This window comes from Bombina bombina, chromosome 6 (assembly GCF_027579735.1).
Source record: "Bombina bombina isolate aBomBom1 chromosome 6, aBomBom1.pri, whole genome shotgun sequence".
Taxonomy (NCBI): domain Eukaryota; kingdom Metazoa; phylum Chordata; class Amphibia; order Anura; family Bombinatoridae; genus Bombina; species Bombina bombina.
This window is the reverse complement of record NC_069504.1, coordinates 534,352,028-534,378,553: the sequence shown is the minus strand read 5'-3', so window position 1 is coordinate 534,378,553 and position 26,526 is coordinate 534,352,028. Positions and strand designations below refer to the sequence as shown.

The 26,526-nt window shown below is 36.9% G+C and overlaps 1 protein-coding gene across 1 annotated transcript in view; it reads right to left on the bottom strand.

Moving 5' to 3' along the window:
* Window positions 1-26,526, bottom strand: part of FBN1 (fibrillin 1) — a 244,697-nt gene that overhangs the window by 18,079 nt on the left and 200,092 nt on the right. The window contains 11 exon segments of the mRNA XM_053717459.1: window positions 2,188-2,316; window positions 15,776-15,892; window positions 16,389-16,511; window positions 17,812-17,937; window positions 18,723-18,929; window positions 19,188-19,310; window positions 19,567-19,698; window positions 20,565-20,687; window positions 21,173-21,292; window positions 22,729-22,845; window positions 22,938-23,003. Coding sequence (XP_053573434.1) covers window positions 2,188-2,316; window positions 15,776-15,892; window positions 16,389-16,511; window positions 17,812-17,937; window positions 18,723-18,929; window positions 19,188-19,310; window positions 19,567-19,698; window positions 20,565-20,687; window positions 21,173-21,292; window positions 22,729-22,845; window positions 22,938-23,003 — 1,383 coding nt within the window.

Genomic DNA, 26,526 nt, shown 5'->3' with positions numbered 1-26,526 from the left:
GCATCCTCTTCATCCAGAGTCTTCTTACTGAATGAAGGTTCCTTTAAATGACGTCATCCAAGATGGCGTCCCTTAGATTCCAATTGGCTGATAGAATTCTATCAGCCAATCAGAATTAAGGTAGAAAAAATCCTATTGGCTGATGCAATCAGCCAATAGGATTGAAGTTCAATCCTATTGGCTGATCCAATCAGCTAATAGGATTGAGCTTGCATTCTATTGGCTGTTCCAATCAGCCAATAGAATTGAACTGCAATCCAATTGGCTGATTGCATCAGCCAATAGGATTTTTTCTACCTTAATTCCGATTGGCTGATAGAATTCTATCAGCCAATCGGAATCTAAGGGACGCCATCTTGGATGATGTCATTTAAAGGAACCTTCATTCAGTAAGTAGATTCTGGATGAAGAGGATGCTCTGCGTCGGATGTCTTAAAGATAGAGCCGCTCCGCATCGGATGGATGAAGATAGAAGATGCCGTCTGGATGAGGACTTCTGCTCATCTGGAGGACAACTTCGCCCGGCTTGGATGAAGACTTCTCCCGGCTTTGTTGAGGACTTCGGCCTGGTTGGATGAAGACTTCTGCCGCTTCCTTGAGGATGGATGTCCGGTCTTCAGAACAGTAAGTCGATCTTCAGGGGGTTAGTGTTAGGTTTTTTTTAAGGGTGTATTGGGTTGGTTTTATTTTTAGGTTAGGGTTTTGGGCCGCAAAAGATCTAACTGCCCTTTTAAGGGCAATGCCCATCCAAATGCCTTTTTCAGGGCAATGGGGAGCTTAGGTTTTTTTAGTTAGGCTTTTATTTGGGGGGTTGGTTGTGTGGGTGGTGGGTTTTACTGTTGGGGGGGTTGTTTGTATTTTATTTTACAGGTAATATTGCTGATTATTTTGGGGCAATGCCCAGCAAAAGGCCCTTTTAAGGGCTATTGATAGTTTAGTTTAGGCTAGGTTTTTTTTGTTTTTTTTTTGATAGGGCTATTAGATTAGGTGTAATTAGTTTAAAGATCTGTAATTTGTTTTTTTATTTTCTGTAATTTAGTGGGGTTTTTTTTGTGATTTAGCTAATTTAATTTATTTAATTGTATTTAATTTAGGTCATTTATTTAATTGTATTTATTTTAGTTAATTTATTTAATTGTAGTGTAGTGTTAGGTGTTAGTGTAACTTAGGTTAGGTTTTATTTTAAAGGTACTTTTGTATTTATTTTAGCTCGGTAGTTATTAAATAATTAATAACTATTTAATAACTATTCTACCTAGTTAAAATAAATACAAACTTGCCTGTAAAATAAAAATAAACCCTAAGATAGCTACAATGTAACTATTAGTTATATTGTAGCTAGCTTAGGGTTTATTTTATAGGTAAGTATTTAGTTTTAAATAGGAATAATTTAGTTAATTATAGTAATTTTCCTTAGCATTATTTAAATTATATTTAAGTTAGGGGGTGTTAGGGTTAGACTTAGATTTAGGGGTTAATACATTTAATATAGTGGCGGCAACATTGGGGACGGCAGATTAGGGGTTAATAAGTATAATGTAGGTGGCGGTGATGTTAGGTGCAGCAAATTAGGGGTTAATAATATTTAAATAGTGTTTGCGAGGCGGGAGTGCGGCGGTTTAGGGGTTAATATGTTTATTCTAGTGGCAGCGATGTCCGGAGCGGCAGATTAGGGGTTAAAAATGTTATTATAGTGTTTGCGATGCGGGAGGGCCTCGGTTTAGGGGTTAATAGGTAGTTTATGGGTGTTAGTGTACTTTTTAGCACTTTAGTTATGAGTTTTATGCTACAGCGTTGTAGTGTAAAACTCTGACTTTAGAATGCGTTAGGGATCTTGGAGGTAGAGGGTGTACCGCTCACTTTTTTGCCTCCCAGGACAGATTCGTAATACCGGCGTTATGGAAGTCCCATAGAAAAAAGGGTTTATGAAGTTTACGTAAGTTGTTTTGCGGTAAGGCCAAAGAAGTGTGCGGTGCCCCTAAACCTGCAAGACTCGTAATAGCAGCGGTAGTGAAAAAGCAGCGTTAGGACCTGTTAACGCTGCTTTTTCAGCTTAATGCACAACTCGTAATCTAGCCGAATGTTTTTTTTTCTTAATCACTTTATATTAAATATTCTTCTTCTATTCTTTTATTCTATAAAAAGAAACAGAGTTTTGTTTATGAATGTGAATATTCCTGCACAAACCTTCGCAAGATGCACCGCTCTGGTCAAGAGAAAAGCCACGCTGACATTCACAGGCATAGCTCCCTGGAGTATTCTGGCAAACACCTTTAGCTCCACACAGGTTAACTTCTGAAGCACACTCATTGTTATCTGCAAGAGAAAGAAAAAAGAATATATTGACAAAAGTCTATAAACTGCAAAAATGCCAAGGTATGCATTTTTATCACTACATTTAATGTCGGAATCTATTACGCAAACCATTGGTAAGTTATTTGCTTAATATTTAGATTTTATTGAAGATAAGAGCTTAATCCCTTAAATATATAATTATTTAACTTTAACACAAATTACATTAACATTGGGGGCCTCATGGCCAGCAAAGTTCTTGTACTGTTGCAGTAAGGTAAACTCAATGTACAGAATTCCATACAGAACTTCCAAACAGGAAACAATAGAATATGTTTTGTAGCCATAGCTCTTGAGCTTTATAAAGTCTTGTTTTAATGTACACTTGGATGGAAACATATATCTTAGTGGTTTCCAGTTTTATATATTAACAAAGACTGTAAATGTAGACTACTTTAATCTTTAATATCTGGAAAAACACTACTTCTTTGATGTGTTTGTAATAAGGAAATTTATTTGGGCTTCTCTATGTTCTGAAAATGAATGGCCTAGATTTGTAGCGCAAATGATAACCAGTAGTACATAATATTGCCCTTCAATAACGCTTGATCAGGTATTCCGATTGGTTGGTTAAAATGTTAAACCAATGCATTTTAATGTACCAGATACATATATGGTGCAAAGTAGCACACTTACTGCAAGTTATCAGGTGACTTTTGCGCTCTCGCAACCTGGTGGTAGCTTTTATCACCTGATGTTTTGCATTCAAATAGACCTTAAAATACTATAGAAATAAATGGAAACCTCCACTATCTGTGCTCAATCTGCTTTATGTGTTGTATTTTCTGACATCAATGCTTTTAGCACTGTACCTGAGGGAAATGACATATCCATGTTACCTGCCATGAGTACAGTAGCATACAATACTAGCACTTGTGTGATTAATAGTAACTAGCTACTTGCAAGCGGTATGGAAGAGCAACATATTGCACGCCAACACTGTTAACCCTCCACACTGCTTGCATTTTGGCTCTTGCAAACTCGGACACCGTGCTTAATATAAATTCCTTGAGTAAATAGCATTTTACTTATAAATTATTTCTATTTTAATGTAAGTATTAATGTCTCAACAATGCTAGCAATAAGCCCTCTGTTATTATCTATTAGCATTGTGTTTTTAGAACAAAAACGTAATCGCATGCAATAAGTAAAAGTTGAGTATATTTAGGTTTTAGAATATCTTTTGACGCTTGTCTATTTACTGTTGTGGTTTACACAAAGCATAATTAACCCTTATAGCACAAAATAATATTTAATCCATGTTGATGTTAGAATATGATCTCAATAGACATTATGTTCTGTTTTTATTTTCTATATTTGGTACGGTACTGTATGTTCAGTTGAGTTTCTAAATCTCTACTGAATCTTGTGAGCCCTCTGTGTCTGCCTCCAACCCCTCCCAACCAGTAAAGGAACTTCAAACTGATCTGGTTTCCTGCCTATAGTTCACTGGGTGAGGGTATCATCAGTCCCAGTGAGATTATTTACTTGCAGCAGCTACCTAGAGCACTACAGATAGGTAATGATATGTTTTATTAGAATCAAAATGAAAATTGCCAGCAGTATGTTTAACCCCTTAATGACCACAGCACTTTTCCATTTTCTGTCCGTTTGGGACCAAGGCTATTTTTACATTTTTGCAGTGTTTGTGTTTAGCTGCAATTTTCCTCTTACTCATTTACTGTACCCACACATATTATATACCGTTTTTCTTGCCATTAAATGGACTTTCTAAAGATATCATTATTTTCATCATATCTTATAATTTACTATAAAATTTTTTTATAAAATATGAGGAAAAAATGGAAAAGAAACACACTTTTTCTAACTTTGACCCCCAAAATCTGTTACACATCTACAACCACCAAAAAACGCACATGCTAAATAGTTTCTAGATTTTGTCCTGAGTTTAGAAATACCCAATGTTTACATGTTCTTTGCTTTTTTTGCAAGTTATAGGGCCATAAATACAAGTAGCACTTTGCTATTTCCAAACCACTTTTTTTCAAAATTAGCGATAGTTACATTGGAACCCTGATATCTTTCAGGAATCCCTGAATATCCCTTGACATGTATATATATATTTTTTAGAAGACATCCCAAAGTATTGATCTAGCCCATTTTGGTATATTTCATGCCACCATTTCACCGCCAAATGCGATCAAATAAAAAAAATTGTTCCCTTTTTCACAAATTTTTTCACAAACTTTAGGTTTCTCACTGAAATTATTTACAAACAACTTGTGCAATTAAGGCATAAATGGTTGTAAATGCTTCTTTGGGATCCCCTTTGTTCAGAAATAGCAGACCTATATGACTTTGGCTTTGCTTTTTGGTAATTAGAAGGCCGCTAAATGCCACTGTGCACCACACGTGTATTATGCCCAGAAGTGAAGGGGTTAATTAAGGAGCATGTAGGGAGTTTCTAGGGTTAATTTTAGCTTTAGTGTAGTGTAGTAGACAACCCCAAGTATTGATCTAGGCCCATTTTGGTATATTTCATGCCACCATTTCACTGCCAAATGCGATCAAATTAAAAAAAACTTAAAATTTTTCACAATTTTAGGTTTCTTACTGAAATTATTTACAAATAGCTTGTGCAATTATGGCACAAATAGTTGTAAATGCTTCTCTGGGATCCCATTTGTTCAGAAATAGCAGACATATATGGCTTTGGCGTTGCTTTTTGGTAATTAGAAGGTCGCTAAATGCCGCTGCGCACCACACGTGTATTATGCTCAGCAGTGAAGGGGTTAATTAGGGAGCTTGTAGGGAGTTTGTAGGGTTAATTTTAGCTTTAGTGTAGTGTAGTAGACATCCCAAAGTATTGATCTAGGCCCATTTTGGTATATTTCATTTCATCATTTCACCGCCAAAAGCAATCAAATAAAAATTTGTTTCACTTTTTCACAAACCTTTTCATAAACTTTAGGTTTCTCACTTAAATTATTTACAAACAGCTTGTGTAATTATGACACAAATGGTTGTAAATGCTTCTCTGGAATCCCTGGCTTTGCTTTTTGGTAATTAGAAGGCCGCTAAATGCTGCTGCGCATCACACGTGTTTTATGTCTAGCAGTGAAGGGGTTAATTAGGTAGCTTGTAGGGAGTTTGCAGGGTTAATTTTAGCTTTAGTGTAGAGATCAGCCTCCCACCTGACACATCACACCCCCTGATCCCTCCCAAACAGCTCCCTTCCCTCCTCCACCCCACAATTGTCCCTGCCATCTTAAGTACTGGCAGAAAGTCTGCCAGTACTAAAATAAAGGGTATCTTTGATTTTTGTTTAAACTTTTTTATAGCATATTTACATATGCTGCTGTGTAGGATCCCCCCTTAGCCCCCAACCTCCCTGATCCCCCCCCAAACATCTCTCTAACCATCCTCCTCTGCCTTTTTGGGGGGCATCTTGGGTACTGGCAGCTATCTGCCAGTACCCAGTTTGCAGAAAAAAATGTTTTTTTTTATTTTTTTTCCCAGTTTTTTTTCTGTAGTGTAGCTTCCCTCCCACAGACCAACCCAACACCCCCTGATTTATCGTTTTTTTTTTTTGTTTGTTTTTTTCTAGCCACTGATCACTAATCATTATGATCCATATTTTCTGTAGTGTAGCGGTTCCCACCCACTCCCTCCCCGTGCACGCGCCCGCCCCCTCCTGATCATGCATGCGCGCCCCTGTCCACGATCCCTCCCCCCTCCACATCCCGCCCCCCTCCACCACCTACCAACGATACTGGCCATCGATGTCCGGTGCAGAGAGGGCCACAGAGTGACTCTCTCTGCATCGGATGGCCATGCAGGGTTATTGCAGGATGCCTCCATATCGAGGCATCACTGCAATAACCGGAAAGCAGCTGGAAGCGAGCAGGATCGCTTCCAGCTGCTTTCCAGTCGTTAACTGTGTTTTTTTAGAGGACGTACCCTGCACGTCCTCGGTCATTAAAGGGACATTAAACACTTTGAGATGGTAATATAAAATGATAAATTGTATATATAAAACAACTCTGCAATATACTTTCATTATTAATTTTGTCCTCTTTGCCTTTAATTCCATTCTGAAATTGTGAGCTTTTCAGTTTCTGTTAGAAATGGAAGTTAAGAACACTGTTAAATCCAGCACAACCATTGGCTGCACACTCTAGTGACCTATTTATAACTGACCCTAATTGGCCACAGCAGAGAAGGTAACACAAGTTACAACATGGCAGCTCCCAGTGTTTTATAGACACTAAAACTTTACACTTATTTTGTCACTTTTTAAACAACTAATGAAACTTTAAAAAATACATCTACATGTTAGTCATGGACTAATCTTTTCTTTGAATGCATCATTCTATCTAGCATGTATTTAGTGTTTAATGTCCCTTTAAGGGGTTAAACCTTGTAATTAATTCAACGATTAGAAACACTAGAATCAAAGAGGTAGCTAAGAGTTAAAAGGAAACAAAGTCAAAATAAAGCTTTCATGATTCATACAGAGAGGCCTATTTATCAAATGTCTGTCGGACCTGATCCGACAGTGCGGATCAGGTCCGACAGACATCGCTGAATGCGGAGAGCAATACGCTCTCCGTATTCAGCATTGCACCAGCAACTCTTGTGAGCTGCTGGTGCAACGCCGTCCCCTGCAGAAACACGGGCCCACAAGCGCCATACGGAGCTTGATAAATGGGCCTCAGAGAGTTTACTTTTTTACACAACTTTCCAATTTACTTCTGATATTGAATGTGCTTTGTTCTATTGATATCTTATGATGATGAGCATACCTAGGTAGGCTCGGGATTACCAATGCACTACTGGGAACTAGCTGCTGATCAGTGGATGGAAATATATATATATATATATATATATATATATATATATATAAAACAACATTTAAAATTAGGGGGAGATAAAAGGGGAGTTTAAAATCCTCCACTACGCACAAAATAGAGAAAATAACTCATTGTGTAGTTCATTAACAAATCTAGACAGGCCAGAAGGCTTGTTTACTGTTACTGTTTACAAATATACAAAAAATATGTATATTTGTAAACAGTAACAGTGCAAATAGTACTCAGTACACCTGCACGCTCCTGAGCCTACCTTAGTATTTCAACCCGGGAGATAAACATAAAACGTTTATCTATATATTGGAGAGACCACAATTGATTTGTTTGCCTGCAATAGTAGGGATAGTGGCTATTCTGCCTCCCTACTGACGACTCCATACAGTGGAAACAAGAAAGAAACTCTCTGCCTAGGAGAAGCACCCATAACAGACATCATCTGTACCCCTGAGCTCGACATATACATCATACTGGATGAGGTTGAATCAAGTGAGTGCGTAATTGTCTCTTGCACATATATGTGTTTAATTTAAGACATATTACACTAGGAGTGCCTTCTTGTGCACTTGCCCACCCTTGTAACGTTTCAGAAACTTTTGGGGAAGAACCTCACGTAGAGGGGACCACTCTGTATCGGACGCAGCTGCAAAGAAAAGAGGCACATTGGAACTGATCCTAAAAGACTCTAACAGTTTTTATGGACTACTTAGTTTGTTTATACCATCTGATTGACACTCAGATAGGGGTGTACTGTTTAAGTGTGTTTACATATGAATAGATCACTACACAATTTATCCTAAGTGCTGATTCACTTCCATTTTGCTCGCTCTCTCTCTCTCCCTCTCTCTATATACAGTATATATATATATATCTTGTCATTGGCTCTCCAGATGTGCACAGCTAACTCCCAGTGGTGCGTTGTTGATCCTACAACATAGGGTACAAAGAGAATGAAGCAATTTTGATAATAGAAATAAGCTGTTTACAATATTGTGCTCTATCATGAAAGAAACATTTTGGGTTTTGATTTTGCTTTAAGCTCCTTTTACATCTATGACGACAAAAAGTTCTGATTTCAAAACATTGTAAATGATAAAACAATATATAGTTCTGCAAAGAATTATTTTATTCAAAACGGATGTCCTGCATATATTCCCACGTGTTTATAAATGTGTTAGAAGAAAAGTAAAAATGGCCATATGTAGGGCAGTAAAAACAAACACCAAAAACTCACATGTAGTTGTTTTCTATTTCACAATGCTGTATTGTGATTTGCTCAACAAAACAAATTTAAGTAATTGTCTACATGTGTTATGTAACTGTGTAAAATGTGTCTGTTATTTACATGCATTAGAACAATATCAATTAAATGCAGATGTGTATTTTTCCAGGGGCTGGCAGACAATGAAGACAACAACTATGAAGCAATGAAAAAATAAAAAAGTCAGACATGGGCAGTGCATAAAACAATATTTTAAGGCTTGAACCACACACATGGATTCGATAACCTAAGAGCATCTTTTCTCAGAATGCCACATTCCTGGCTGGTCAAAGAATCAAACTCTACAATATACTCCAATCATCTTAAATTTTACTCAGTGTACAGCCAATCAGAAACTGCACAGAGGAAGGTGCAGGATCTTCTAAAGCTGATATATGTTTGTAGGCTGCCAGTGGCGCTGCCATCAATGGGCACACATTAGCTTGAAAGTTAAAGGAACATGAAACCCAACATTTTTCTTTCATGCTTTAGATAGAGAATACCATTTTAAACAACATTCCAATTTACTTCTATTATCTCATTTTCATCATTCTTTAGGTATCCTTTTTTGAAGAAATAGCCATGTACATGGGTGAGCGAATCACATGAGGCATCTATGTGCAGACACCAATCGGCATAATTGGAAAGTTTTTTTAAAATCACATGCTCTTTCTGAATCATAAAGAAAAAAAATTGTGTTTCATGTCTAAGTAATATCTAGTCTAGGGACTAGAGTGATGTGAATCCAACCATTGATTTATACAAATGTGGTTTTATCTGTACTTGTACCAAGATTAAGCTGTAAACAGTATAATGTTCTAATACAAATGATGCTACATTTTGTCACTTATGTATGATTTACTGTAGCAATAATTGGAGAATACCACTTGTTGACAGTCATGTTGTAAAGCCTGCTGTATAAAATGCTTAGACTTACTGGAATTGTATTTCACAAACTAATCCCCAATCAGATTTTCAGCACTAGAAATATATGTTGTGCTCTTACGTCTCTGACATCTACCTGTCTAGACTGAGCTACTTTTCATCTCTCATATAATCTACATCCTTTAACCCCAAATGACTCTTCCCCACTTTTAATGCCCCGCCCACCTACATACATCTCCCATTATCACTAGTCTCATAAGTATTTTCTTCTTGGTGAAAGCAAATCATTTAAACAGATTTCATAAAATTGCATTTGAATAAGCCCTAGTTAAATAGTTAATAATTAAATGGAAATGAAAGCCACATTTTTCTTTCATGATTTAGAAAGAGCCAGCAATTTAAAAAACTTTCCAAATTACTTCTATTATCTAATTTGCTTCATTTTCTTGATATCCTTTACTATTTATTCAACAACGGATATCTGAAGAATGAAGTCAATTAAATGGAATGTTGCTTAATATTGTATTCTCTATATGAATCATGAAAGAAAGATTTTGGGCTTTGTGTCCCTTTAATCTTACTAATGCACTTTGACACTCAATTTGGATGCCCTTTAGAATTATGAATTTGCCAGGTTACTATTATCTTCTTAGAAGAGCAACTTAGTCTAAATAATAAGGGAGTCATTTTTAATAAACTTTAGATTTATTATTAACAACGTGTAATACATTAATGTTTACCTAATAGAAAGAATGAAAAGGACATGAAACCCAATTTTTTCTTTCATGATTCAGATAGCGCATGTGGTTTATAAAAAATATTCCACTTACCTCTATTATTAAATTTGCTTCATTCTCTTGGTATGCATTTTTGAAGGAGCTGCAATTTACTGCTGGAAGCTAGCTGAAACCACTGGGTGACCAAAGATAAGAGACATTTATGTGCAGCCACCAATCAGCTGCTAACTCCCAGTAATGCACTACTGTTCCTGAGCCTACCTGGGTATGCTTTTCAACTAAGGATACTAACGGCTAGATTACGAGTTTTGCGTTAGGCTGAAAAAGCAGCGTTAACAGGTCCTAACGCTGCTTTTTTATGCCCACTGGTATGACGAGTCTTGCAGGTTTAGGGTCACCGCACACTTTTTTGGCCTTACCGCAAAACGAATTACGTAAACTTCGTAAAGTCTTTTTTCTATGGGACTTCCATAGCACAGGTATTACGAGTCTGTCCTGGGAGGTCAAAAAGGGAGCGGTACACCCTCTCCTGTCAAGAGTCCTAACGCATTTAAAAGTCAGTAGTAGTTTTATGGTACAATGCCGTAACATAAAACCCATAACTAAAGTGCTAAAAAGTACACTAACACCCATAAACTACCTATTAACCCCTAAACCGAGGCCCTCCCGCATCACAAACACTAATCTGCCACTCCGGACACCGCCGCAACCTACATTATATTTATGAACCCCTAATCTGCTGCCCCCAACATTGCCGCCACCTATATTATATTTATTAACCCCTAATCTGCCTTCCCCAATGTCGTCGCAACCTACCTACACTTTTTAACCCCTAATCTGCCACCCCCAACGTCGCTGCCACTATAATAAACATATTAACTCCTAAACCTAAGTCTAACCCTAACACCCCCTAACTTAAATATAATTTAAATAAATCTAAATAAAATTACTATCATTAACTACATTATTCCTATTTAAAACTAAATACCTATAAAATAAACCCTAAGCTAGCTACAATATAACTAATAGTTACATTGTATCTACTTAGGGTTTATTTTTATTTTACAGACAAATTTGTATTTATTTTAACTAGGTAGAATAGTTATTAAATAGTTATTAACTATTTAATAACTACCTAGCTAAAATAAATACAAAAGTACCTGTAAAATAAAACCTAACCTAAGTTACACTAACACCTAACACTACAATATAATTAAATAAATTAACTAAATTAAATACAATTACCTAAATTAAATTAAATTAGCTAAAGTACAAAAAAACCACTAAATTACAGAAAATAATAAACAAATTACAGATATTTAAACTAATTACACCTAATCTTATAGCCCTATTAAAATAACCCCCCCCCCCCCCCAAAAAAAGGGCCTTTTGTGGGGCATTGCCCCAAAGTAATCAGCTCTTTTACCTGTAAAAAAATTACAAACAACCACCCTCAACAGTAAAACCCACCACAAACACAACCAACACCCCAAATAAAATACTATCTAAAAAAACCTAAGCTCCCCATTGCCCTGAAAAGGGCATTTGGATAGGCATTGCCCTTAAAAGGGCAGTTAGCTCTTTTGCCGCCCAAACCCTAACCTACAAATAAAACCCACTCAATACACCCTTAAAAAAACCTAGCACTAACCCCCTGAAGATCGACTTACCGGGAGACGTCTTCATCCAAGCCGGGCCGAAGTCCTCAACGAAGCCGGGAGAAGTCTTCATCCAAGCCGGGCGAAGTGGTCCTCCAGACGGGCAGAAGTCTTCATCCAGACGGCATCTTCTATCTTCATCCATCCGGCGCGGAGCAGGTCTATCTTCAAGACATCCGACACTGAGCATCCTCTTCATCCAACGACTAAAGCTGAATGAAGGTACCTTTAAGTGACGTCATCCAAGATGGCGTCCCTTAGATTCTGATCGCAATTAAGGTAGGTAGAAAAAATCATATTGGCTGATGCAATCAGCCAATAGGATTGAAGTTCAATCCTATTGGCTGATCCAATCAGCCAATAGGATTAAGCTTGCATTCTATTGGCTGTTCCAATCAAATTATAAAAAGCCAATTTTTTAGCAAACTGGGCACTGGCAGACAGCTGCTAGTACCCAAGATGGTGGCAAATAGGTAGAGGGGGAGGCTTAGAGAGCTGTTTGGGGAGGATCAGGGAGGTTGGGGGCTAAGGGGGGATCCAACAGTGCAGAATATATATATATATATATATATATATATAAATAAATAAATATATATATATATATATATCCTTTTATTTTAGTACTGGCAGACTTTCTGCCAGTACTTAAGATGGCGGGACATATGTGAGGTGGGGGAGGGAAGAGAGCTGTTTGAGAGGGGTCAGGGAGGAATTAAAGGATGGGATGTGTCAGGTGGGAGGCTGATCTCTACACTAAAGCTAAAATTAATCATACAAGCTACATAATTAACTCCTTCCCTGCTGGGCATAATACAAGTGTGCTGCGCAGCGGCAATTAGCAGCCTTCTAATTACCAAAAAGCAATGCCAAAGCCATATATGTCTGCTATTTCTGAACAAAGGGGATCCCAGAGAAGCATTTACAATTATTTGTGCCATAATTGCACAAGTTGTTTGTAAATAATTTCAGTGAGAAACCTAAAGTTAGTGAAAATATTAACGATTTATTTATTTTTTTTATCGCATTTGGCGGTGAAATTGTGGCATGAATGGTTCTAGATCAATACTTTGGGTTGTCTAGTAAAAAAAATATATACATGTGAAGGGTTATTCAGGGATTCCTGACAGATATCAGTGTTCCAATGTAACTATCGCTAATTTTAAAGAAAAAAAAGGTTTTGAAATAGCAAAGTGCTACTTGTACTTATTGCCCTATAACTTGCAAAAAAAAAGGAAAGAACATGTAAACATTGGGTATTTCTAAACTCAGGCCAAAATTTAGAAATTTAGCATGGGTGTTTTTGGTGGTTGTAGATGTGTAACAGATTTTGGGGGTCAAAGTTAGAAAACGTGTGTTTTTTTCAATTTTTTCATCATATTTTATAAATTTTTTTATAGTAAACTAGTCCTAAAGCACGTGTACATGGGCCAATTTTTTTAAGTACCGCGGTTCCAACCCTTGCTCCCTCTCTCTTTTGAGCTCTCTCCCCCCCTCTCTTTTGAGCTCTCTCTCTCCCCCCTCTTTTGCGCACTCTCTCTCCCTCTTTTGCTCTCTCTCTCCCCCTCTTTTGCTTTCTCTCTCCCCCTCTTTTGCTCTCTCTCTCCCCCTCTTTTGCGCACTCTCTCTCCCTCTTTTGCTCTCTCTCTCCCCCCCCTCTTCTGCTCTCTCCCCCCTCTTTTGCTCTCTCTCTCTCCCCTTTTTTTGTTCTCCCCCCCTCTTTTGCTCTCTCTCCCCCTCTTTTGCTCTCTCTCCCCCCCTCTTTTGCGCTCTCTCTCTCTCCACTCTCTCTTTTTCTCTCTCTCTCCCCCTCTCTTTTGCTCTCTCTCCCCCTCTCTTTTGCTCTCTCTCCCCCCTCTTTTTGTGCGTACTCTCCCCCCTCTCTTTTGCGCTCTCTCCCCCCTCTCTTTTGCGCACTCTCACTGCTCTCTTTTGATCTCTCTCTCCCTCTTTTGCTCTTTACCCCCTCTTTTGCTCTCTCTCCTCCTCTTTTGCTCTCTCTCTCCTCTCTTTTGCTCTCTCTCTTCTCTCTTTTGCTCTCTCTCTCTCCCTCTCTTTTGCTCTCTCTCCCCCCCCTCTTTTGCTCTCTCTTTCCCCCTCTCTTTTGCTCTCTCTCTCCCCCTCTTTTGCTCGCTCTCGCTTTCTCTCCCCTCTTTTGCTCTCTCTCCCCTCTCTTTTGCTCTCTCTCTTTCCCCCCTCTCTTTTGCTCACTTTCTCTCTTTCCCCCCTCTCTTTTGCTCTTTCCCTCCTCTCTTTTGGTCTCTCCCCCCTCTCTTTTGCTCTCTCTCTCCCCCTCCTCTCTCCACTCTGTTTTGCTCTCCCCTCTGTTTTTCTTTTTCACTTGACCATGCCGCTGCCACCACGGCTGCTTCCTTCGTCCATGCCCCTTCACGCGCGCTCCTGCCCAGCCACGCCCCCTCATCACACCCATCGACCACGCCCCCATCACGGCAGGCCCAACCACGCCCCCATCACGGCACACCCGGCCTCGTCCCCATCACAGCACGCCTGGCCACGTCCCCACAAGGCAGCTTCCGCAGTGTGCACTCCTCTGCTGCTCAAGGCCAGGTATGTTTGTCCTTGTGCAGTCTCTACTGCGCATGACTGCATCTGACAAACATACCTGGCCTTTTATTATATAGGATTGTAAGATATTATGAAAATAATGGTGTCTTTAAAAAGTCCATTTAATGGCGAGAAAAAAGGTATATAATATGTGTGGGTACAGTAAATGAGTAAGAGAAAAATTACAGCTAAACACAAACTCCGCAGAAATGTAAAAATAGCGGTTAAAGAAGAACTCATGTGGGAGACTGTTAAACATATACAACCAACAACTGCCCATTATAACGTCCTTTGACTGATATGCAAAAGACATTATGATTTATTAACCTATTTTTACATTCTATAAAAAAAAATGTTTATTTTATTCAACTATATGTTCTATATCAAAACTTAATTTTATATACCGGTACTTATTGCAATAACTGTAATTTCATATTGCAAATTCAGCAATTTACTTTCAAATAAGCAACAAACCAAACAACACCAAAGGATTATAAGAAAACTGCTGTATGTAAATCTTAATTTGTGAGGACAATATATCGTGATAAAAATATAAAAACAATATAAGCTAAGATATGTTCAGTGATCCCAACGTATTTTGTCACGCTCTTAGGGCTAGATTTATTATAGCTGAGGCGTACAGGGGCACGTATACGCGCCCCTGTATGCCTCAGCTCGCCTGTGACGGGGCGAAATTACCTGCAGGTATTTGGCATTGCACACAAGCGCAATTTTGCGCTCGCGTGCAATCCCGCCCCCTGCCCGCGCACAGCCAATCACGCGCGGGCAGGAGCTGTCAATCTCCTCAGTCGAGTACGAATTTCGCCAGTTTAGAGGTGGCGAATAGCTTAGGGAAGCAGCGGTCTGGTGACCGCTGCTTGATAAATCACGGTGAGCAAGTTCTTGCGAGAACTTGCTGCAGTAGGGACTTGGTAAATCTAGCCCTTAGTGTTATCTGTGAGTGCTTCTTTAAAGGCCATTATAGTGGAAAAATTACATTCTCTAATTTGTTAGGCTTGTAATTTCAGCACCCACGACCCTGCAAATCTATGCTCTTAAGACCCACAACCAGGTTAAACACATAGTTAAAGTACTGATTTCGAGCTGCAGACAACTTCTGGTCCAGAGTGGAAATTGCAGCTGACCCAATTAAAGCATGACATGTTTCCATGATAAAGGCCTTTTAAGAAAGATATTAAGGTGAAACAAAATTCTAATTGCATAGTACACTTGTAAAAAAAGGTTATAATAAACATGTTGCAATTGTGGTCTATATAAGTGAGAAATTTACTGATAAACTGATCAAAACAGACTAAAAGAAAATATAATCTCTTTTGTCTCTACTGAAGCCCACAAAGTCTAAGAGGTAAAAGTGAGCGCAATAAGGATCTTATAGACTTTATTTATATAAAATGAAATATGTCTTTTTTTTTTTTTTTAATTGCTGCTGACATAAAGAAGGTGTTAACTGCTTTCTATGAAAGTACTTACCAATGCAGGCAGTATGATGTTGAGTGAATCCAGGGGGACATTTACAATTAAATCCGCCAATAGTGTTAACACATATAAACTGGCAGTTATGCTGCTTAGTTGCACATTCATCCAGATCTGAAAATTAAGGAAAACATTATTTTATCTTCAAAATAAATATACTAAATAGCAGCACTATCAATAATTATTTTATGATTCGGATAGAGCATGCAATTTTAAGCAACTTTCTAATTTACTCCTATTATCAAATTTTCTTCATTCTCTTGCTATCTTTATTTGAGAAAGAAGGCATCTAAGCTAAGGGGCCAGCCAATTTTTGGTTCAGCACTCTGGACAACACTTGTTTATTGGTGGGTGCATTTAGCCACCAATCAGCAAGCACAACCCAGGTTGTGAACCAAAAATGGTCCGGCTTCTAAACTTACATTCTTGCTTTTCAAATAAAGATAGCAAGAGAATGAAGAAAATTGATATTAGGAGTAAAATAGAAAGTTGCTTAAAATTGCATGCTCTATCTGAATCATGAAAGAAAAAATTTGGGTTGTGTCCCTTTAACATGCTGTCAAAAGAAATAACCAATTCTTTGCCATCGTATTAGTATAGCAGATATTACCTTTACAACTTCTTCCATCTTCCTGCAGAATGTAACCACGAGGACAAGAACACTGGAAACTTCCATCAGTGTTTTTGCAAATAAAGTTGCATGGCTTGGGAGATTGATTACACTCGTCAAGATCTACAATGAAGTAAACACACATTAATACATTTGCAAATAAATTAAAAAATATTTGGAATTTTAGTACTACATCTTAGTAGCAATAAAGCTGAAATCAGACATACAACGGTTGTTTTGAGTACACCAGGAAGTATACCATTGGGTAAAGTACTTTCATCCCATTTATGGCATGTCAGTTATAATACACAGGGCTAGATTACATATGGAGCACAAATATGTGCTCCATATGATTTTAGTGACCTCATGGCCACAATTTAAGGCCTCTCAGGCAAATGTGATCACAGGATTGTATTTCCCCATAGACATCAATGGAGCCTCTTTTTCATGCCAACATTTTAACAGCTACAGCTTGCGCAACCTGGAAGGCAGATACACATTAATATAAATGTATATTAATATATACTATGTATTTATGTGTATATATGTATGAATATATATAAAATACATAAATATATATGTATATATTCATATACATATATTTAAAGAGATTTCTATGTTAAAGGGACAGTAAACCTTAAAAATAATGTTATATAATTCTGCACATAGTGCAGAATTATATAACATTATTTAGGTGCTATAGCCATAAAACCCTTTTTTACCTTTTAAAATGTAAAAATGACAGTGCTTTTACAGACCCGCTCTCTGCTCTCTGCTGAGCGGGTCTGTAATATTTAGTCAGCGCATCGGGCCAGCTGTATAGTCACAGCCCGGCCCGATCGCGCCATAAGACTAAGTGCAGCTCGCTCCTGTCACAGCTGCTATGGTTTTATGGCTATAGCACCTAAATAATGTTATATAATTCTGCACTATGTGCAGTATTATATAACATTATTTTTAAGGTTTACTGTCCCTTTAATAAATGTGTCACATAGGATCCCTAAGTGAAAGCACTTTCAGCCCGTTTTTTTTCTAACACCTCACACCTCCTCACTTTGAGCCTTTATAACTTATCTGTGCAATATTTTTATAAAACAGTTTTTATCAGACAGTGTTAATATAAATGTTACTCTACATTATAATGTATTTTTGAGGTGTTTTGTGCAACTCTTTTTAATTAAACAGAGATCTGAGTTTGCAGTGTTTACCAATGTGCAAAATGCACTTGCAACCTTGCAGTCGCATTTACTCCCCACTTGTAATATGAGTAGCTTTTGGGTGCACCCGAAAAGGTGCATTTTTGCTGCAACGCAAGCGTACGGGTCCTTTGTGCTAAAACACAGTGGGTCAGTCACCAAGTAAATACTTTTGGTTTCAGAAGAGCTCTCATGATTCTTATGATTAGGAAGCCTTATCATTTTACCTATGCAAGAGGTGCCTGTTACATCAGGTGTGTAGCCTGGATTGCATTCACATCTATATGTCCCTCTCTCATTAATACATTGTCCATTCCGACAGATTCCATGAAGTACCTGACACTCGTCAATATCTGTATGTGACAGGAAAATAAATGTTATTTGTATAATTTCCTAATTTGTTTCAGTGTAGAATGTACACTAGTATATTAATTCATTTTGTAATTTAATATTTTTTAATAAAAATAAAATATATGGGATAAATAGGAAACTTCTAAATGTAGACATCATACCTCTTAGGGAGAGAAAAAAGTACAGACATAAATGAATGTGGTGTTGACCTGTTAATGATATATGTGCCAGTGCTTCTTATTAGTGAGATATCTAAAAACTGTACCATATAACACCCTTAAATGTATGTGTACTAACATTTTTTATTTTTATTTAAAGAAAATGACATCTAAAAAGAGAAGTTTATAAATACACAAATTTATAATTATTATAAAAAATAAAAATGTATTTTAATTTGTGGTGTTTTGTTTAATTTATCATTTTTTTATTATATGAGTTATGTTTTGGCCAAAAATAAAACTTTGTTTCATTTCATATAATAATAGTTCTATGAGCGAAATTTCATGACGTGCAACCTGTGCACAAAATACAGTAGTAAGGTATTCGGTTTTATAGCATTATGTTCTTTTCTTCCAAAATTACAATTATCACTTTTTTGTGGCACATTAGATTTGTATATATTGCTCTTTAGAAGATATTTATATTGATATTCATGTAAGCAATAATATGCAACTTTCTAGTTGTGTTACATTTGTGGATTAATTAAGAAGTATAGATGGTGACGGCTTGTGATGATGACAATTATTTATTTGTGAAGCCTTTACACAAATGTTTTAAGGATAATTACCTTCTCCTCCAGTTGTAAATCCTTTCCCGTATGGGCACAGCTTTCTGAACTGAACAGTGCCTTGAAAGGGGCAAATCTCACAATTTATTCCCCAGCCTCTGCCTGCATTACAGCAACATTCAGACTTGGTGACAGAGTTCTTGTTGGATGATCCAATCTGACACATGGTATGCAATACCTCAGTGAAGCAATATCCCAGCCTGTTGTCTGTAAAATAAATAATATGCTGCATTGTTTGACATTACAAGTAGAAAGATAATGTTACTGCAAACAAATTAACCATACACAATAAAACATTTTTTTTATAGGTTCCATCAATTGAGTAATTTCTATAAAATGTTGAATACAAGAAGTTATGATTATTGACTATATTTAATGTCATTGTACAAAAAACAGTATAAATATAAATATTCAGCTGCTATTTTAGTATTCCGTATTCATTTTCCTATTCGCTTGAACACTTACCAATGCAATCAGTCTCGGTAATACTTGCATTAAAACCATCATTACAGTCACATTTATAACTGCCCATTGTATTCACACATTTTCCATTGTCGCAGATTCCAGGTTTTAGACATTCATTAAGATCTAATGTAAAACAAAACAAAAAATAAGAAATGACCAAGTCATTAATAATATACGAAAAGAAAGAAAACGGTAAAGTATGATTATGCTTTACGTATTACTACTCTTAACAAAATCCCTTTTTGAACTTCTGCTGCAATAGTAGTTTTATACACAATTCTTCAACATTTAAAATAAAATAAAATTATATTAAGATATTCCCCAAGCTGAAGTGGATAATAATCTACTAGAGAACATGTTTAAGCATCAGGCAACTTACCCATACATCCTTCTCCATCAAATCTCCGTTGATATCCTGGGCCACAAATGCACATGAATGTACCAATGAGATTCTTACAGGTCATCTTTTTAGAATCACAGTCATGTGTACCATCTTCACACTCATCCTGATCTAAAGAAATATTATATAGAATAATGTAATCAAATAAAATCATAATTGTTTCCTATTAATTATGTTCTACAGAGTTAATATGATACAACCTGTATTTCATGTCACCAAACTTTACTCTATGTACAGGTTTATCAAATTAAACCCTTTCAACTCTCTGTCTTCTACAGCCTAAACTCAACCATAATTAGCATTCTCATAGATTAAAGTTTATAAGATTAAAATGTCAACAAGAGCTGATACCTAGCTGATGCACCCCATATCAGTAACTGTTAGATGAAATATACGTAATCCCTATCTAATGCTGCCTGAGTTCTATACTGTCACCTGGTTCAATTTAAAGGCTGGCCCTGGTTCTGGACCATTTGATAATAATTTAAAAGGAATACACTATGTAAAAAAAAAAAGTGTGTCAGGAAAATAAATTGCTGGACAGTAATGATTACAGGGAAAAGAACAGATTGTATATTATGTGCAGAATCTTCAAACCTTAAATAACTTCCGTTATGCTCTCAAATGGAGATACACCTTCTTCTTTCACAAAGATGCACTGCCCAAGGCAATTGTTTTGAAAGAGTGTGCACATAATAATCAGTTATTCAAACGGTGTTAAGGGTTTGACTGTGTTTTTCTATTGTCAAAATAGAAACACTGACATTAAAAGTATCAAACGTTTAAATAATCTCTACATCTATATATAGTACATTCTATTGACTACAAAAATATGTGAAAAATCAGGAATTTTATTTTCACCATTACGGAGCATGTGTAGTCTACTGTAAACCACACTTGTATTACCATCCACTGATTTTGCATGTAATATACTTTCCGATAGAAATTATAACTTGTCACATATGTGTATCATGTACCTTTGCACATCCTCTTGTCTTCACGTAGAACGTAACCAGCAGGACACTTGCATTCGTATGACCCATATGTATTTACACAACGGAATGCACAAAGCAGAGGGTTCTGCGCACACTCATTAACATCTGTCAATTAAAAAGATAAAGCATTAAACAATCGGTTATATAAAGAAAAAGTGTCATCTTCAAAAAAAAAAAATCACTTTATGTCCAACATTTATTTATTTATACATTAGGATTGTTTTTAAAGAATAATGTAATGCTCCCTAATAAATAAAACTAATGTACTACTAGCTAGCATTTAAAGGGATATGAAACCCACATTTTTTCTTTCATGATTCAGATAGATCCTGCAATTTTTAACAACTTTCTAATGTACTCCTATTATAAAATTTTCTTTATTTAAAAAGCAGGAATGCAAAGCTTAGGAGCCGGACCATTTTTGGTTCAGCACCTGGGTAGAGCTTGCTGATTGGTGGCTACATTTAGCCACCAATCATCAAGTGCTACCCATGTGCTGAATTGAGATTTAAATTGCAGTAAAACGTAATTATGTAAATAGTATTTTAAACAATCATGTATTCTTCTCATTTAAATACATTAATATTTACCTTCACATGCCATCATTGGTCCTGGCTCAAAGCCTTCTTCACAGGTGCACTCAAAGCCACCAATAGTGTTCTTACAAGTCCCATTACCACATGGGTTTCCAACTGTGCACTCTTCAATATCTAATATAAAATAAATTGTTGGGAAAAATAATTCAAATAAATATCAAAGCAAAATTGACTTCAACAACAAACTAGCTCATATATTAAATTGTCTGATTTCTGTATTCTATTAATATTCCATTTTGCTGTCCTTTTTTTAGGCATTTAATGCACCAGTGAATAAAATATAAAAAAATATGACAGCAGTTCCTCTGCTAGACAACTCACAATAAATCTAATAAAAATTATATGAGCCATATAGTGGAGACCTGAGAATGTAGAGGACAAGTGTGTATAAAAAATAAAATAAAACACTTATGTAGTTAGCTAATTAAAATTTCTCCCTCATATTTTTTTGTTTTTTAATTTTGCTTAAAATTGTGAAAAATCAAGATAAAATAATTAAACAACCATTATGACAAATAAGCTGACTATTTCTCTTGATGGAATGAAATGGACATTCCAGACAAAATTAGAAACCACATAGATGCATTTCTGTTTTGAATAGAAGCATTTGTGTAATATACATGTATTAGCAAAAACGTTTCTAATAAAAACTATAGCTGTTTCAAAACTGTATTTAAGTATGGACTGTGCACCAGCATTTTAAACACAGCACTTGCTCAGAGAGCTTAAAGGGACATGAGACCCAAATTTTTTCTTTTTTGATTTAGAAAGAGCATACAATTATAAACAACTTTCTAATTTACTTCTATTATCTATTTTGCTTCATTCTCTTGATGTTCTTTGCTGAAAAGCATATCTAGATATGCTTAGTAGCTGCTGATTGGTAGCTGCACATAGATGCCTCCTGTGATTGGTTCACTGTGTGCATTGCTATTTCTTCATTAAAGTATATCTAAAGAATGAAGCAAATTAGGTAATAGAAGTAAATTGGAATGTTGTTTAAAATTGTATTCTCTACCTTAATCATGAAAGAATTTTTTTGGGTATAGTGTCCTTTTAAGGTGCTTGTAAAGTCTGGTAATGTCTCAGTTTGTTAATGGCTGACATGATATAAGTCCCACTGGCTCTTTGAGCAGCTGCAGTATTTGAAATGCTGATGCACTGAGAATATCTAGCTATGCTTCACATGCACATGCAGAGAAAAATGTTTTAACACTAAAACTGATCACTTTTACTAGAAGCAATTTTGCCGATACATTTGTTTTGCAAATATGTTTCTATGCAAAGATGTAATTCATCTATGTGCATTTCAATTTTGACTGGAATGTCCCTTTAAGCCTTTGGCTTCCATTTAGTGCTGATGACCTCTCTGATGACTAAAGAGGAAAGAGTTTTCACGTTTATAATTGCTAGGTATTTGTGTTGCTTCTCAATGTTACTCACAGTTATCCAAATATGTTTGTAACCACTAACCTGGTTAATTTTAAAATGATACTGTGTTCTCTCCATCACCTATTAATAGTATGTTATAGTGGGAAGTGATTACTTACCTACACATTCATCTCCAGAAAGAATATATCCAGAGGAACATTCACAGCGATATGATCCATCTGTGTTGATGCAACGTCCATTTTTGCATTTGTCTGGATCAGTACATTCATCCATATCTAGAAAGCAAGAAGGGAAGAGCCTAATCTGTAAATTTTGTTAGTAGCAGTCTTATGGCTATTTGTTATGATTGAGGACTATTTTTTCTTACCAACTCGTTCATCATCAGGTCCTATAACCACGCCACTTCCATAGGGACAGATTTGACGGAATGCATCTGCAATAATAAAATATAAACAATAAGTTAGCCCCACCCTCTTCAGCAGAAACTATATATATGTATAGATACACCACACAAAGTTGCACACTTGCATGCACACAGCTAGAGTAAAATTAAAATGGAAGAGCTAGTTACAGCATTTGGCTAAATGGTGACAGGGTCAAGACTACATCAAGATCTCTTCCTCCCTGGGTTCCTAACCTACAGCCACACATGCTAGTCTTCAACCAAACAAACTGAGACACAAACATTATGACACAGGTCTATGGGCTCGATGATTGAAAGCTCTCTAGGCTTGCAAGCTTATTAAAGAAAGCTCGCCAGTCCTTCTATTTCCCTGGTGGAATGACGTAAAGCTACTTTTTACCCTGAAAACAGGGTGTCTCGCTAAGGGGCGTATACTGCATTTTCATATGAAAAGTGCACAATTAAATTCATATTTTAAACATCATACAAATAAAAAATATTTGAACCAATCACACAAAAATAAGCAGGGAACAATTGTACTGTTAAGGTGCATCAAAAATCGTAACAAAATGTAATTTACACAGGAATAAATCAAATTAAATATGCACAGCATAAATCGTAATTTTAGTACACTGGGTATGCAAAAATCACACAGAAATTTGTACTTATAAATACAAAATACAAAGCGTAATAGTTTTTTTTTCGTAAAATGGGCTGAACAAGGGCGTTCCAAGGACGTGAATGAAAATGTCTCTCTAATCCCAGCGTAATTCTATAAAGATTTTCGCACTGCAGATATCACAGTTTTTTCTCGCCAACTAAAAGGTGGCAAGCTTTTCTCAGAACACTCAAAATAATTATAACCCTAATAAAAAAACACATATATACAAAATTATAGGTGAATGTAAGATGCTCTATGCAGAAAGCAGCATAATGTGAGTTATATTGGCTGCAGGATTTTAATTTTAATGTTCTCCCCCTGCTCCCAGCTAACTTTGCTCTAAGGAGCGAAGTGTCCCTATCCAGCGAGCTCCAATACTTTTAATAGGAGCCATCTCGCCACTTGCAGGGACTGACCCTTTTTTACGATCATTCCACCGGGGCAGCCCTGCGAGAGTCGGCGAGAAAAAGCAGGCAAGTTTATATCATCAAGCCCTATGTACTCTTCATAGACAGATACAAAATATAGAAATTAACTGCACTCTCACACCAGAATGGGTTAAACTTACGGCCCTGTGTGCTCACCAGTACTCACAGACAGCAGCATTTTCTTACAATGACTCAGGCAGTTATCCCCAAATAAGCATGGGTGCATATTCTGTATATATATATATATATATATATATATATATAACACACAGAGAAAGTCCAGCACTCACTTACAAGCTCTCAGCTAAGATTTAAAAGCAAAAATGGAAAGGTTAGTTACCGCATCTGGCCAAATGGGACAAGCCCAGGCACCACGTCAAGGTCCTTTCCAATACCTGGGACCCTAAAACAGCCACACAATGCAAGCTCTCAAATCCAAACAAACTGGGAACAAGGGAAGGGTGCACAGGCTTATGTAATCACCCTAGACATATACAAAACACGGAAGGGGACTGCACTCTCATACCGGACCGGGTACACATCCCATGACCCTGCAACATGCTCAGCCCTGGGTGCTCACGGGCACTCACAGGAAGCTGTGCTGTCCCCAGAGTCACAGGCAGTTAACCCCAGACAGGTCTGGGAGCACCCAGGGCTGAGCATGTTGCAGTATCATGGGATGTGTACCCAATCCGGTATGAGAGTGCAGTCCCCTTCCGTGTTTTGTATATGTCTAGGGTGATTACATAAGCCTGTGCACCCTTCCCTTGTTCCCAGTTTGTTTGGATTTGAGAGCTTGCATGGTGTGGCTGTTTTAGGGTCCCAGGTATTGGAAAGGACCTTGATGTGGTGCCTGGGCTTGTCCCATTTGGCCAGATACGGTAACTAACCTTTCCATTTTTTCTTTTAAATCTTAGCTGAGAGCTTGTAAGTGAGTGCTGGACTTTCTCTGTGTGTTGTATTAATATTGTTTTGTAATTTTCCCTATGGTTCTTGCACCCAGACCTGTCTGGGGTTAACTGCCTGTGACTCTGGGGACAGCGCAGCTTCCTGTGAGTGCCCGGGAGCACCCAGGGCTGAGCATGTTGCAGGGTCATGGGATGTGTACCCGGTCCGGTATGAGAGTGCAGTCCCCTTCCGTGTTTTGTATATATATATAAATGAAAGAAAAGAATGCACTCTCTGGATTTAAAAGTTTCAAAATAGCTTTACTGTGTGACGTTTCAAGACTTTCCCCCCTTCCTCAGACAAAGAAATAGTGAACAGTGAAACATTATAAAGATATACATAAGACCCTCCCCCCAGTGCACCACCAATCAAATGGGAGTCTGTGCCCATAGCAACTAACTAGGCTGATTAGCCTTGAGTCATATGTACATTTCAAAGTATAACAAAAAGATACAATGCAATACATAACTAAAAAGAAATATGTGGCCAAATACACATTCAATCCTGATATAAAAATAGAAATAAAACCATATATGTACTGATCAAACGATGTATACTTGTGTGTATTTATTTACTTAATACCTAATCACAAAATGAGGCCCTGTCTAAGAGCTCTTAATAGGTGAACTGAGCTGCACGCTAAAAGGGGGCGTGGCTTAATCAGTGTGTGTATTGCGTAACACTGTTGTAATCCCTCTGGTACATATTTATTTAATTCCATGCAGTTTCAGACATAATCTTGCCCATGTCCGTGCAGCTCAGTTCACCTATTAAGAGCTCTTAGACAGGGCCTCATTTTGTTATTAGGTATTAAGTAAATAAATACACACAAGTATAGATCGTTTGATCAGTACATATGTGGTTTTATTTCTATTTTTATATCAGGATTGAATGTGTATTTGGTCATATATTTCTTTTTAGTTATGTATTGCATTGTATCTTTTTGTTATACTATGAAATGTACATATGACTCAAGGCTAATCAGCCTAGTTAGTTGCTATGGGCACAGACTCACATTTGATTGGTGGTGCACTGGGGGGAGGGTCCTATGTATATCTTTATAATGTTTTACTGTTCACTATTTCTTTGTCTGAGGAAGGGGGGAAAGCCTCGAAACGTCACACAGTAAAGCTATTTTGAAACTTTTAAATCCAGAGAGTGCATTCTTTTCTTTCATTTATTGTATCCTTGATGCACCCTGGTCTGAGTACAGCTGAGTCTGCAGGAGTTTGTGAGAGTGCTGCAATCTTCAAATTGGATATATATATTATATATAATATATAATACTGTATGTATATATATATTACATACACAATTCAGACTTTTAGTTCACTAATATGAAATATCAAAGTGCAATAGAGTTTCAGTTAACTACTCAGAAACAATAAACGGCTACAATGATGATGGTTTTTATAAAATGATATAAAACATCACTGAAAGAACTTGGCACTGTCTTCAACAATGTTTCTCATGATTTCCTTTGGAATTTGTTCATTTGGACACCACATATTGTACA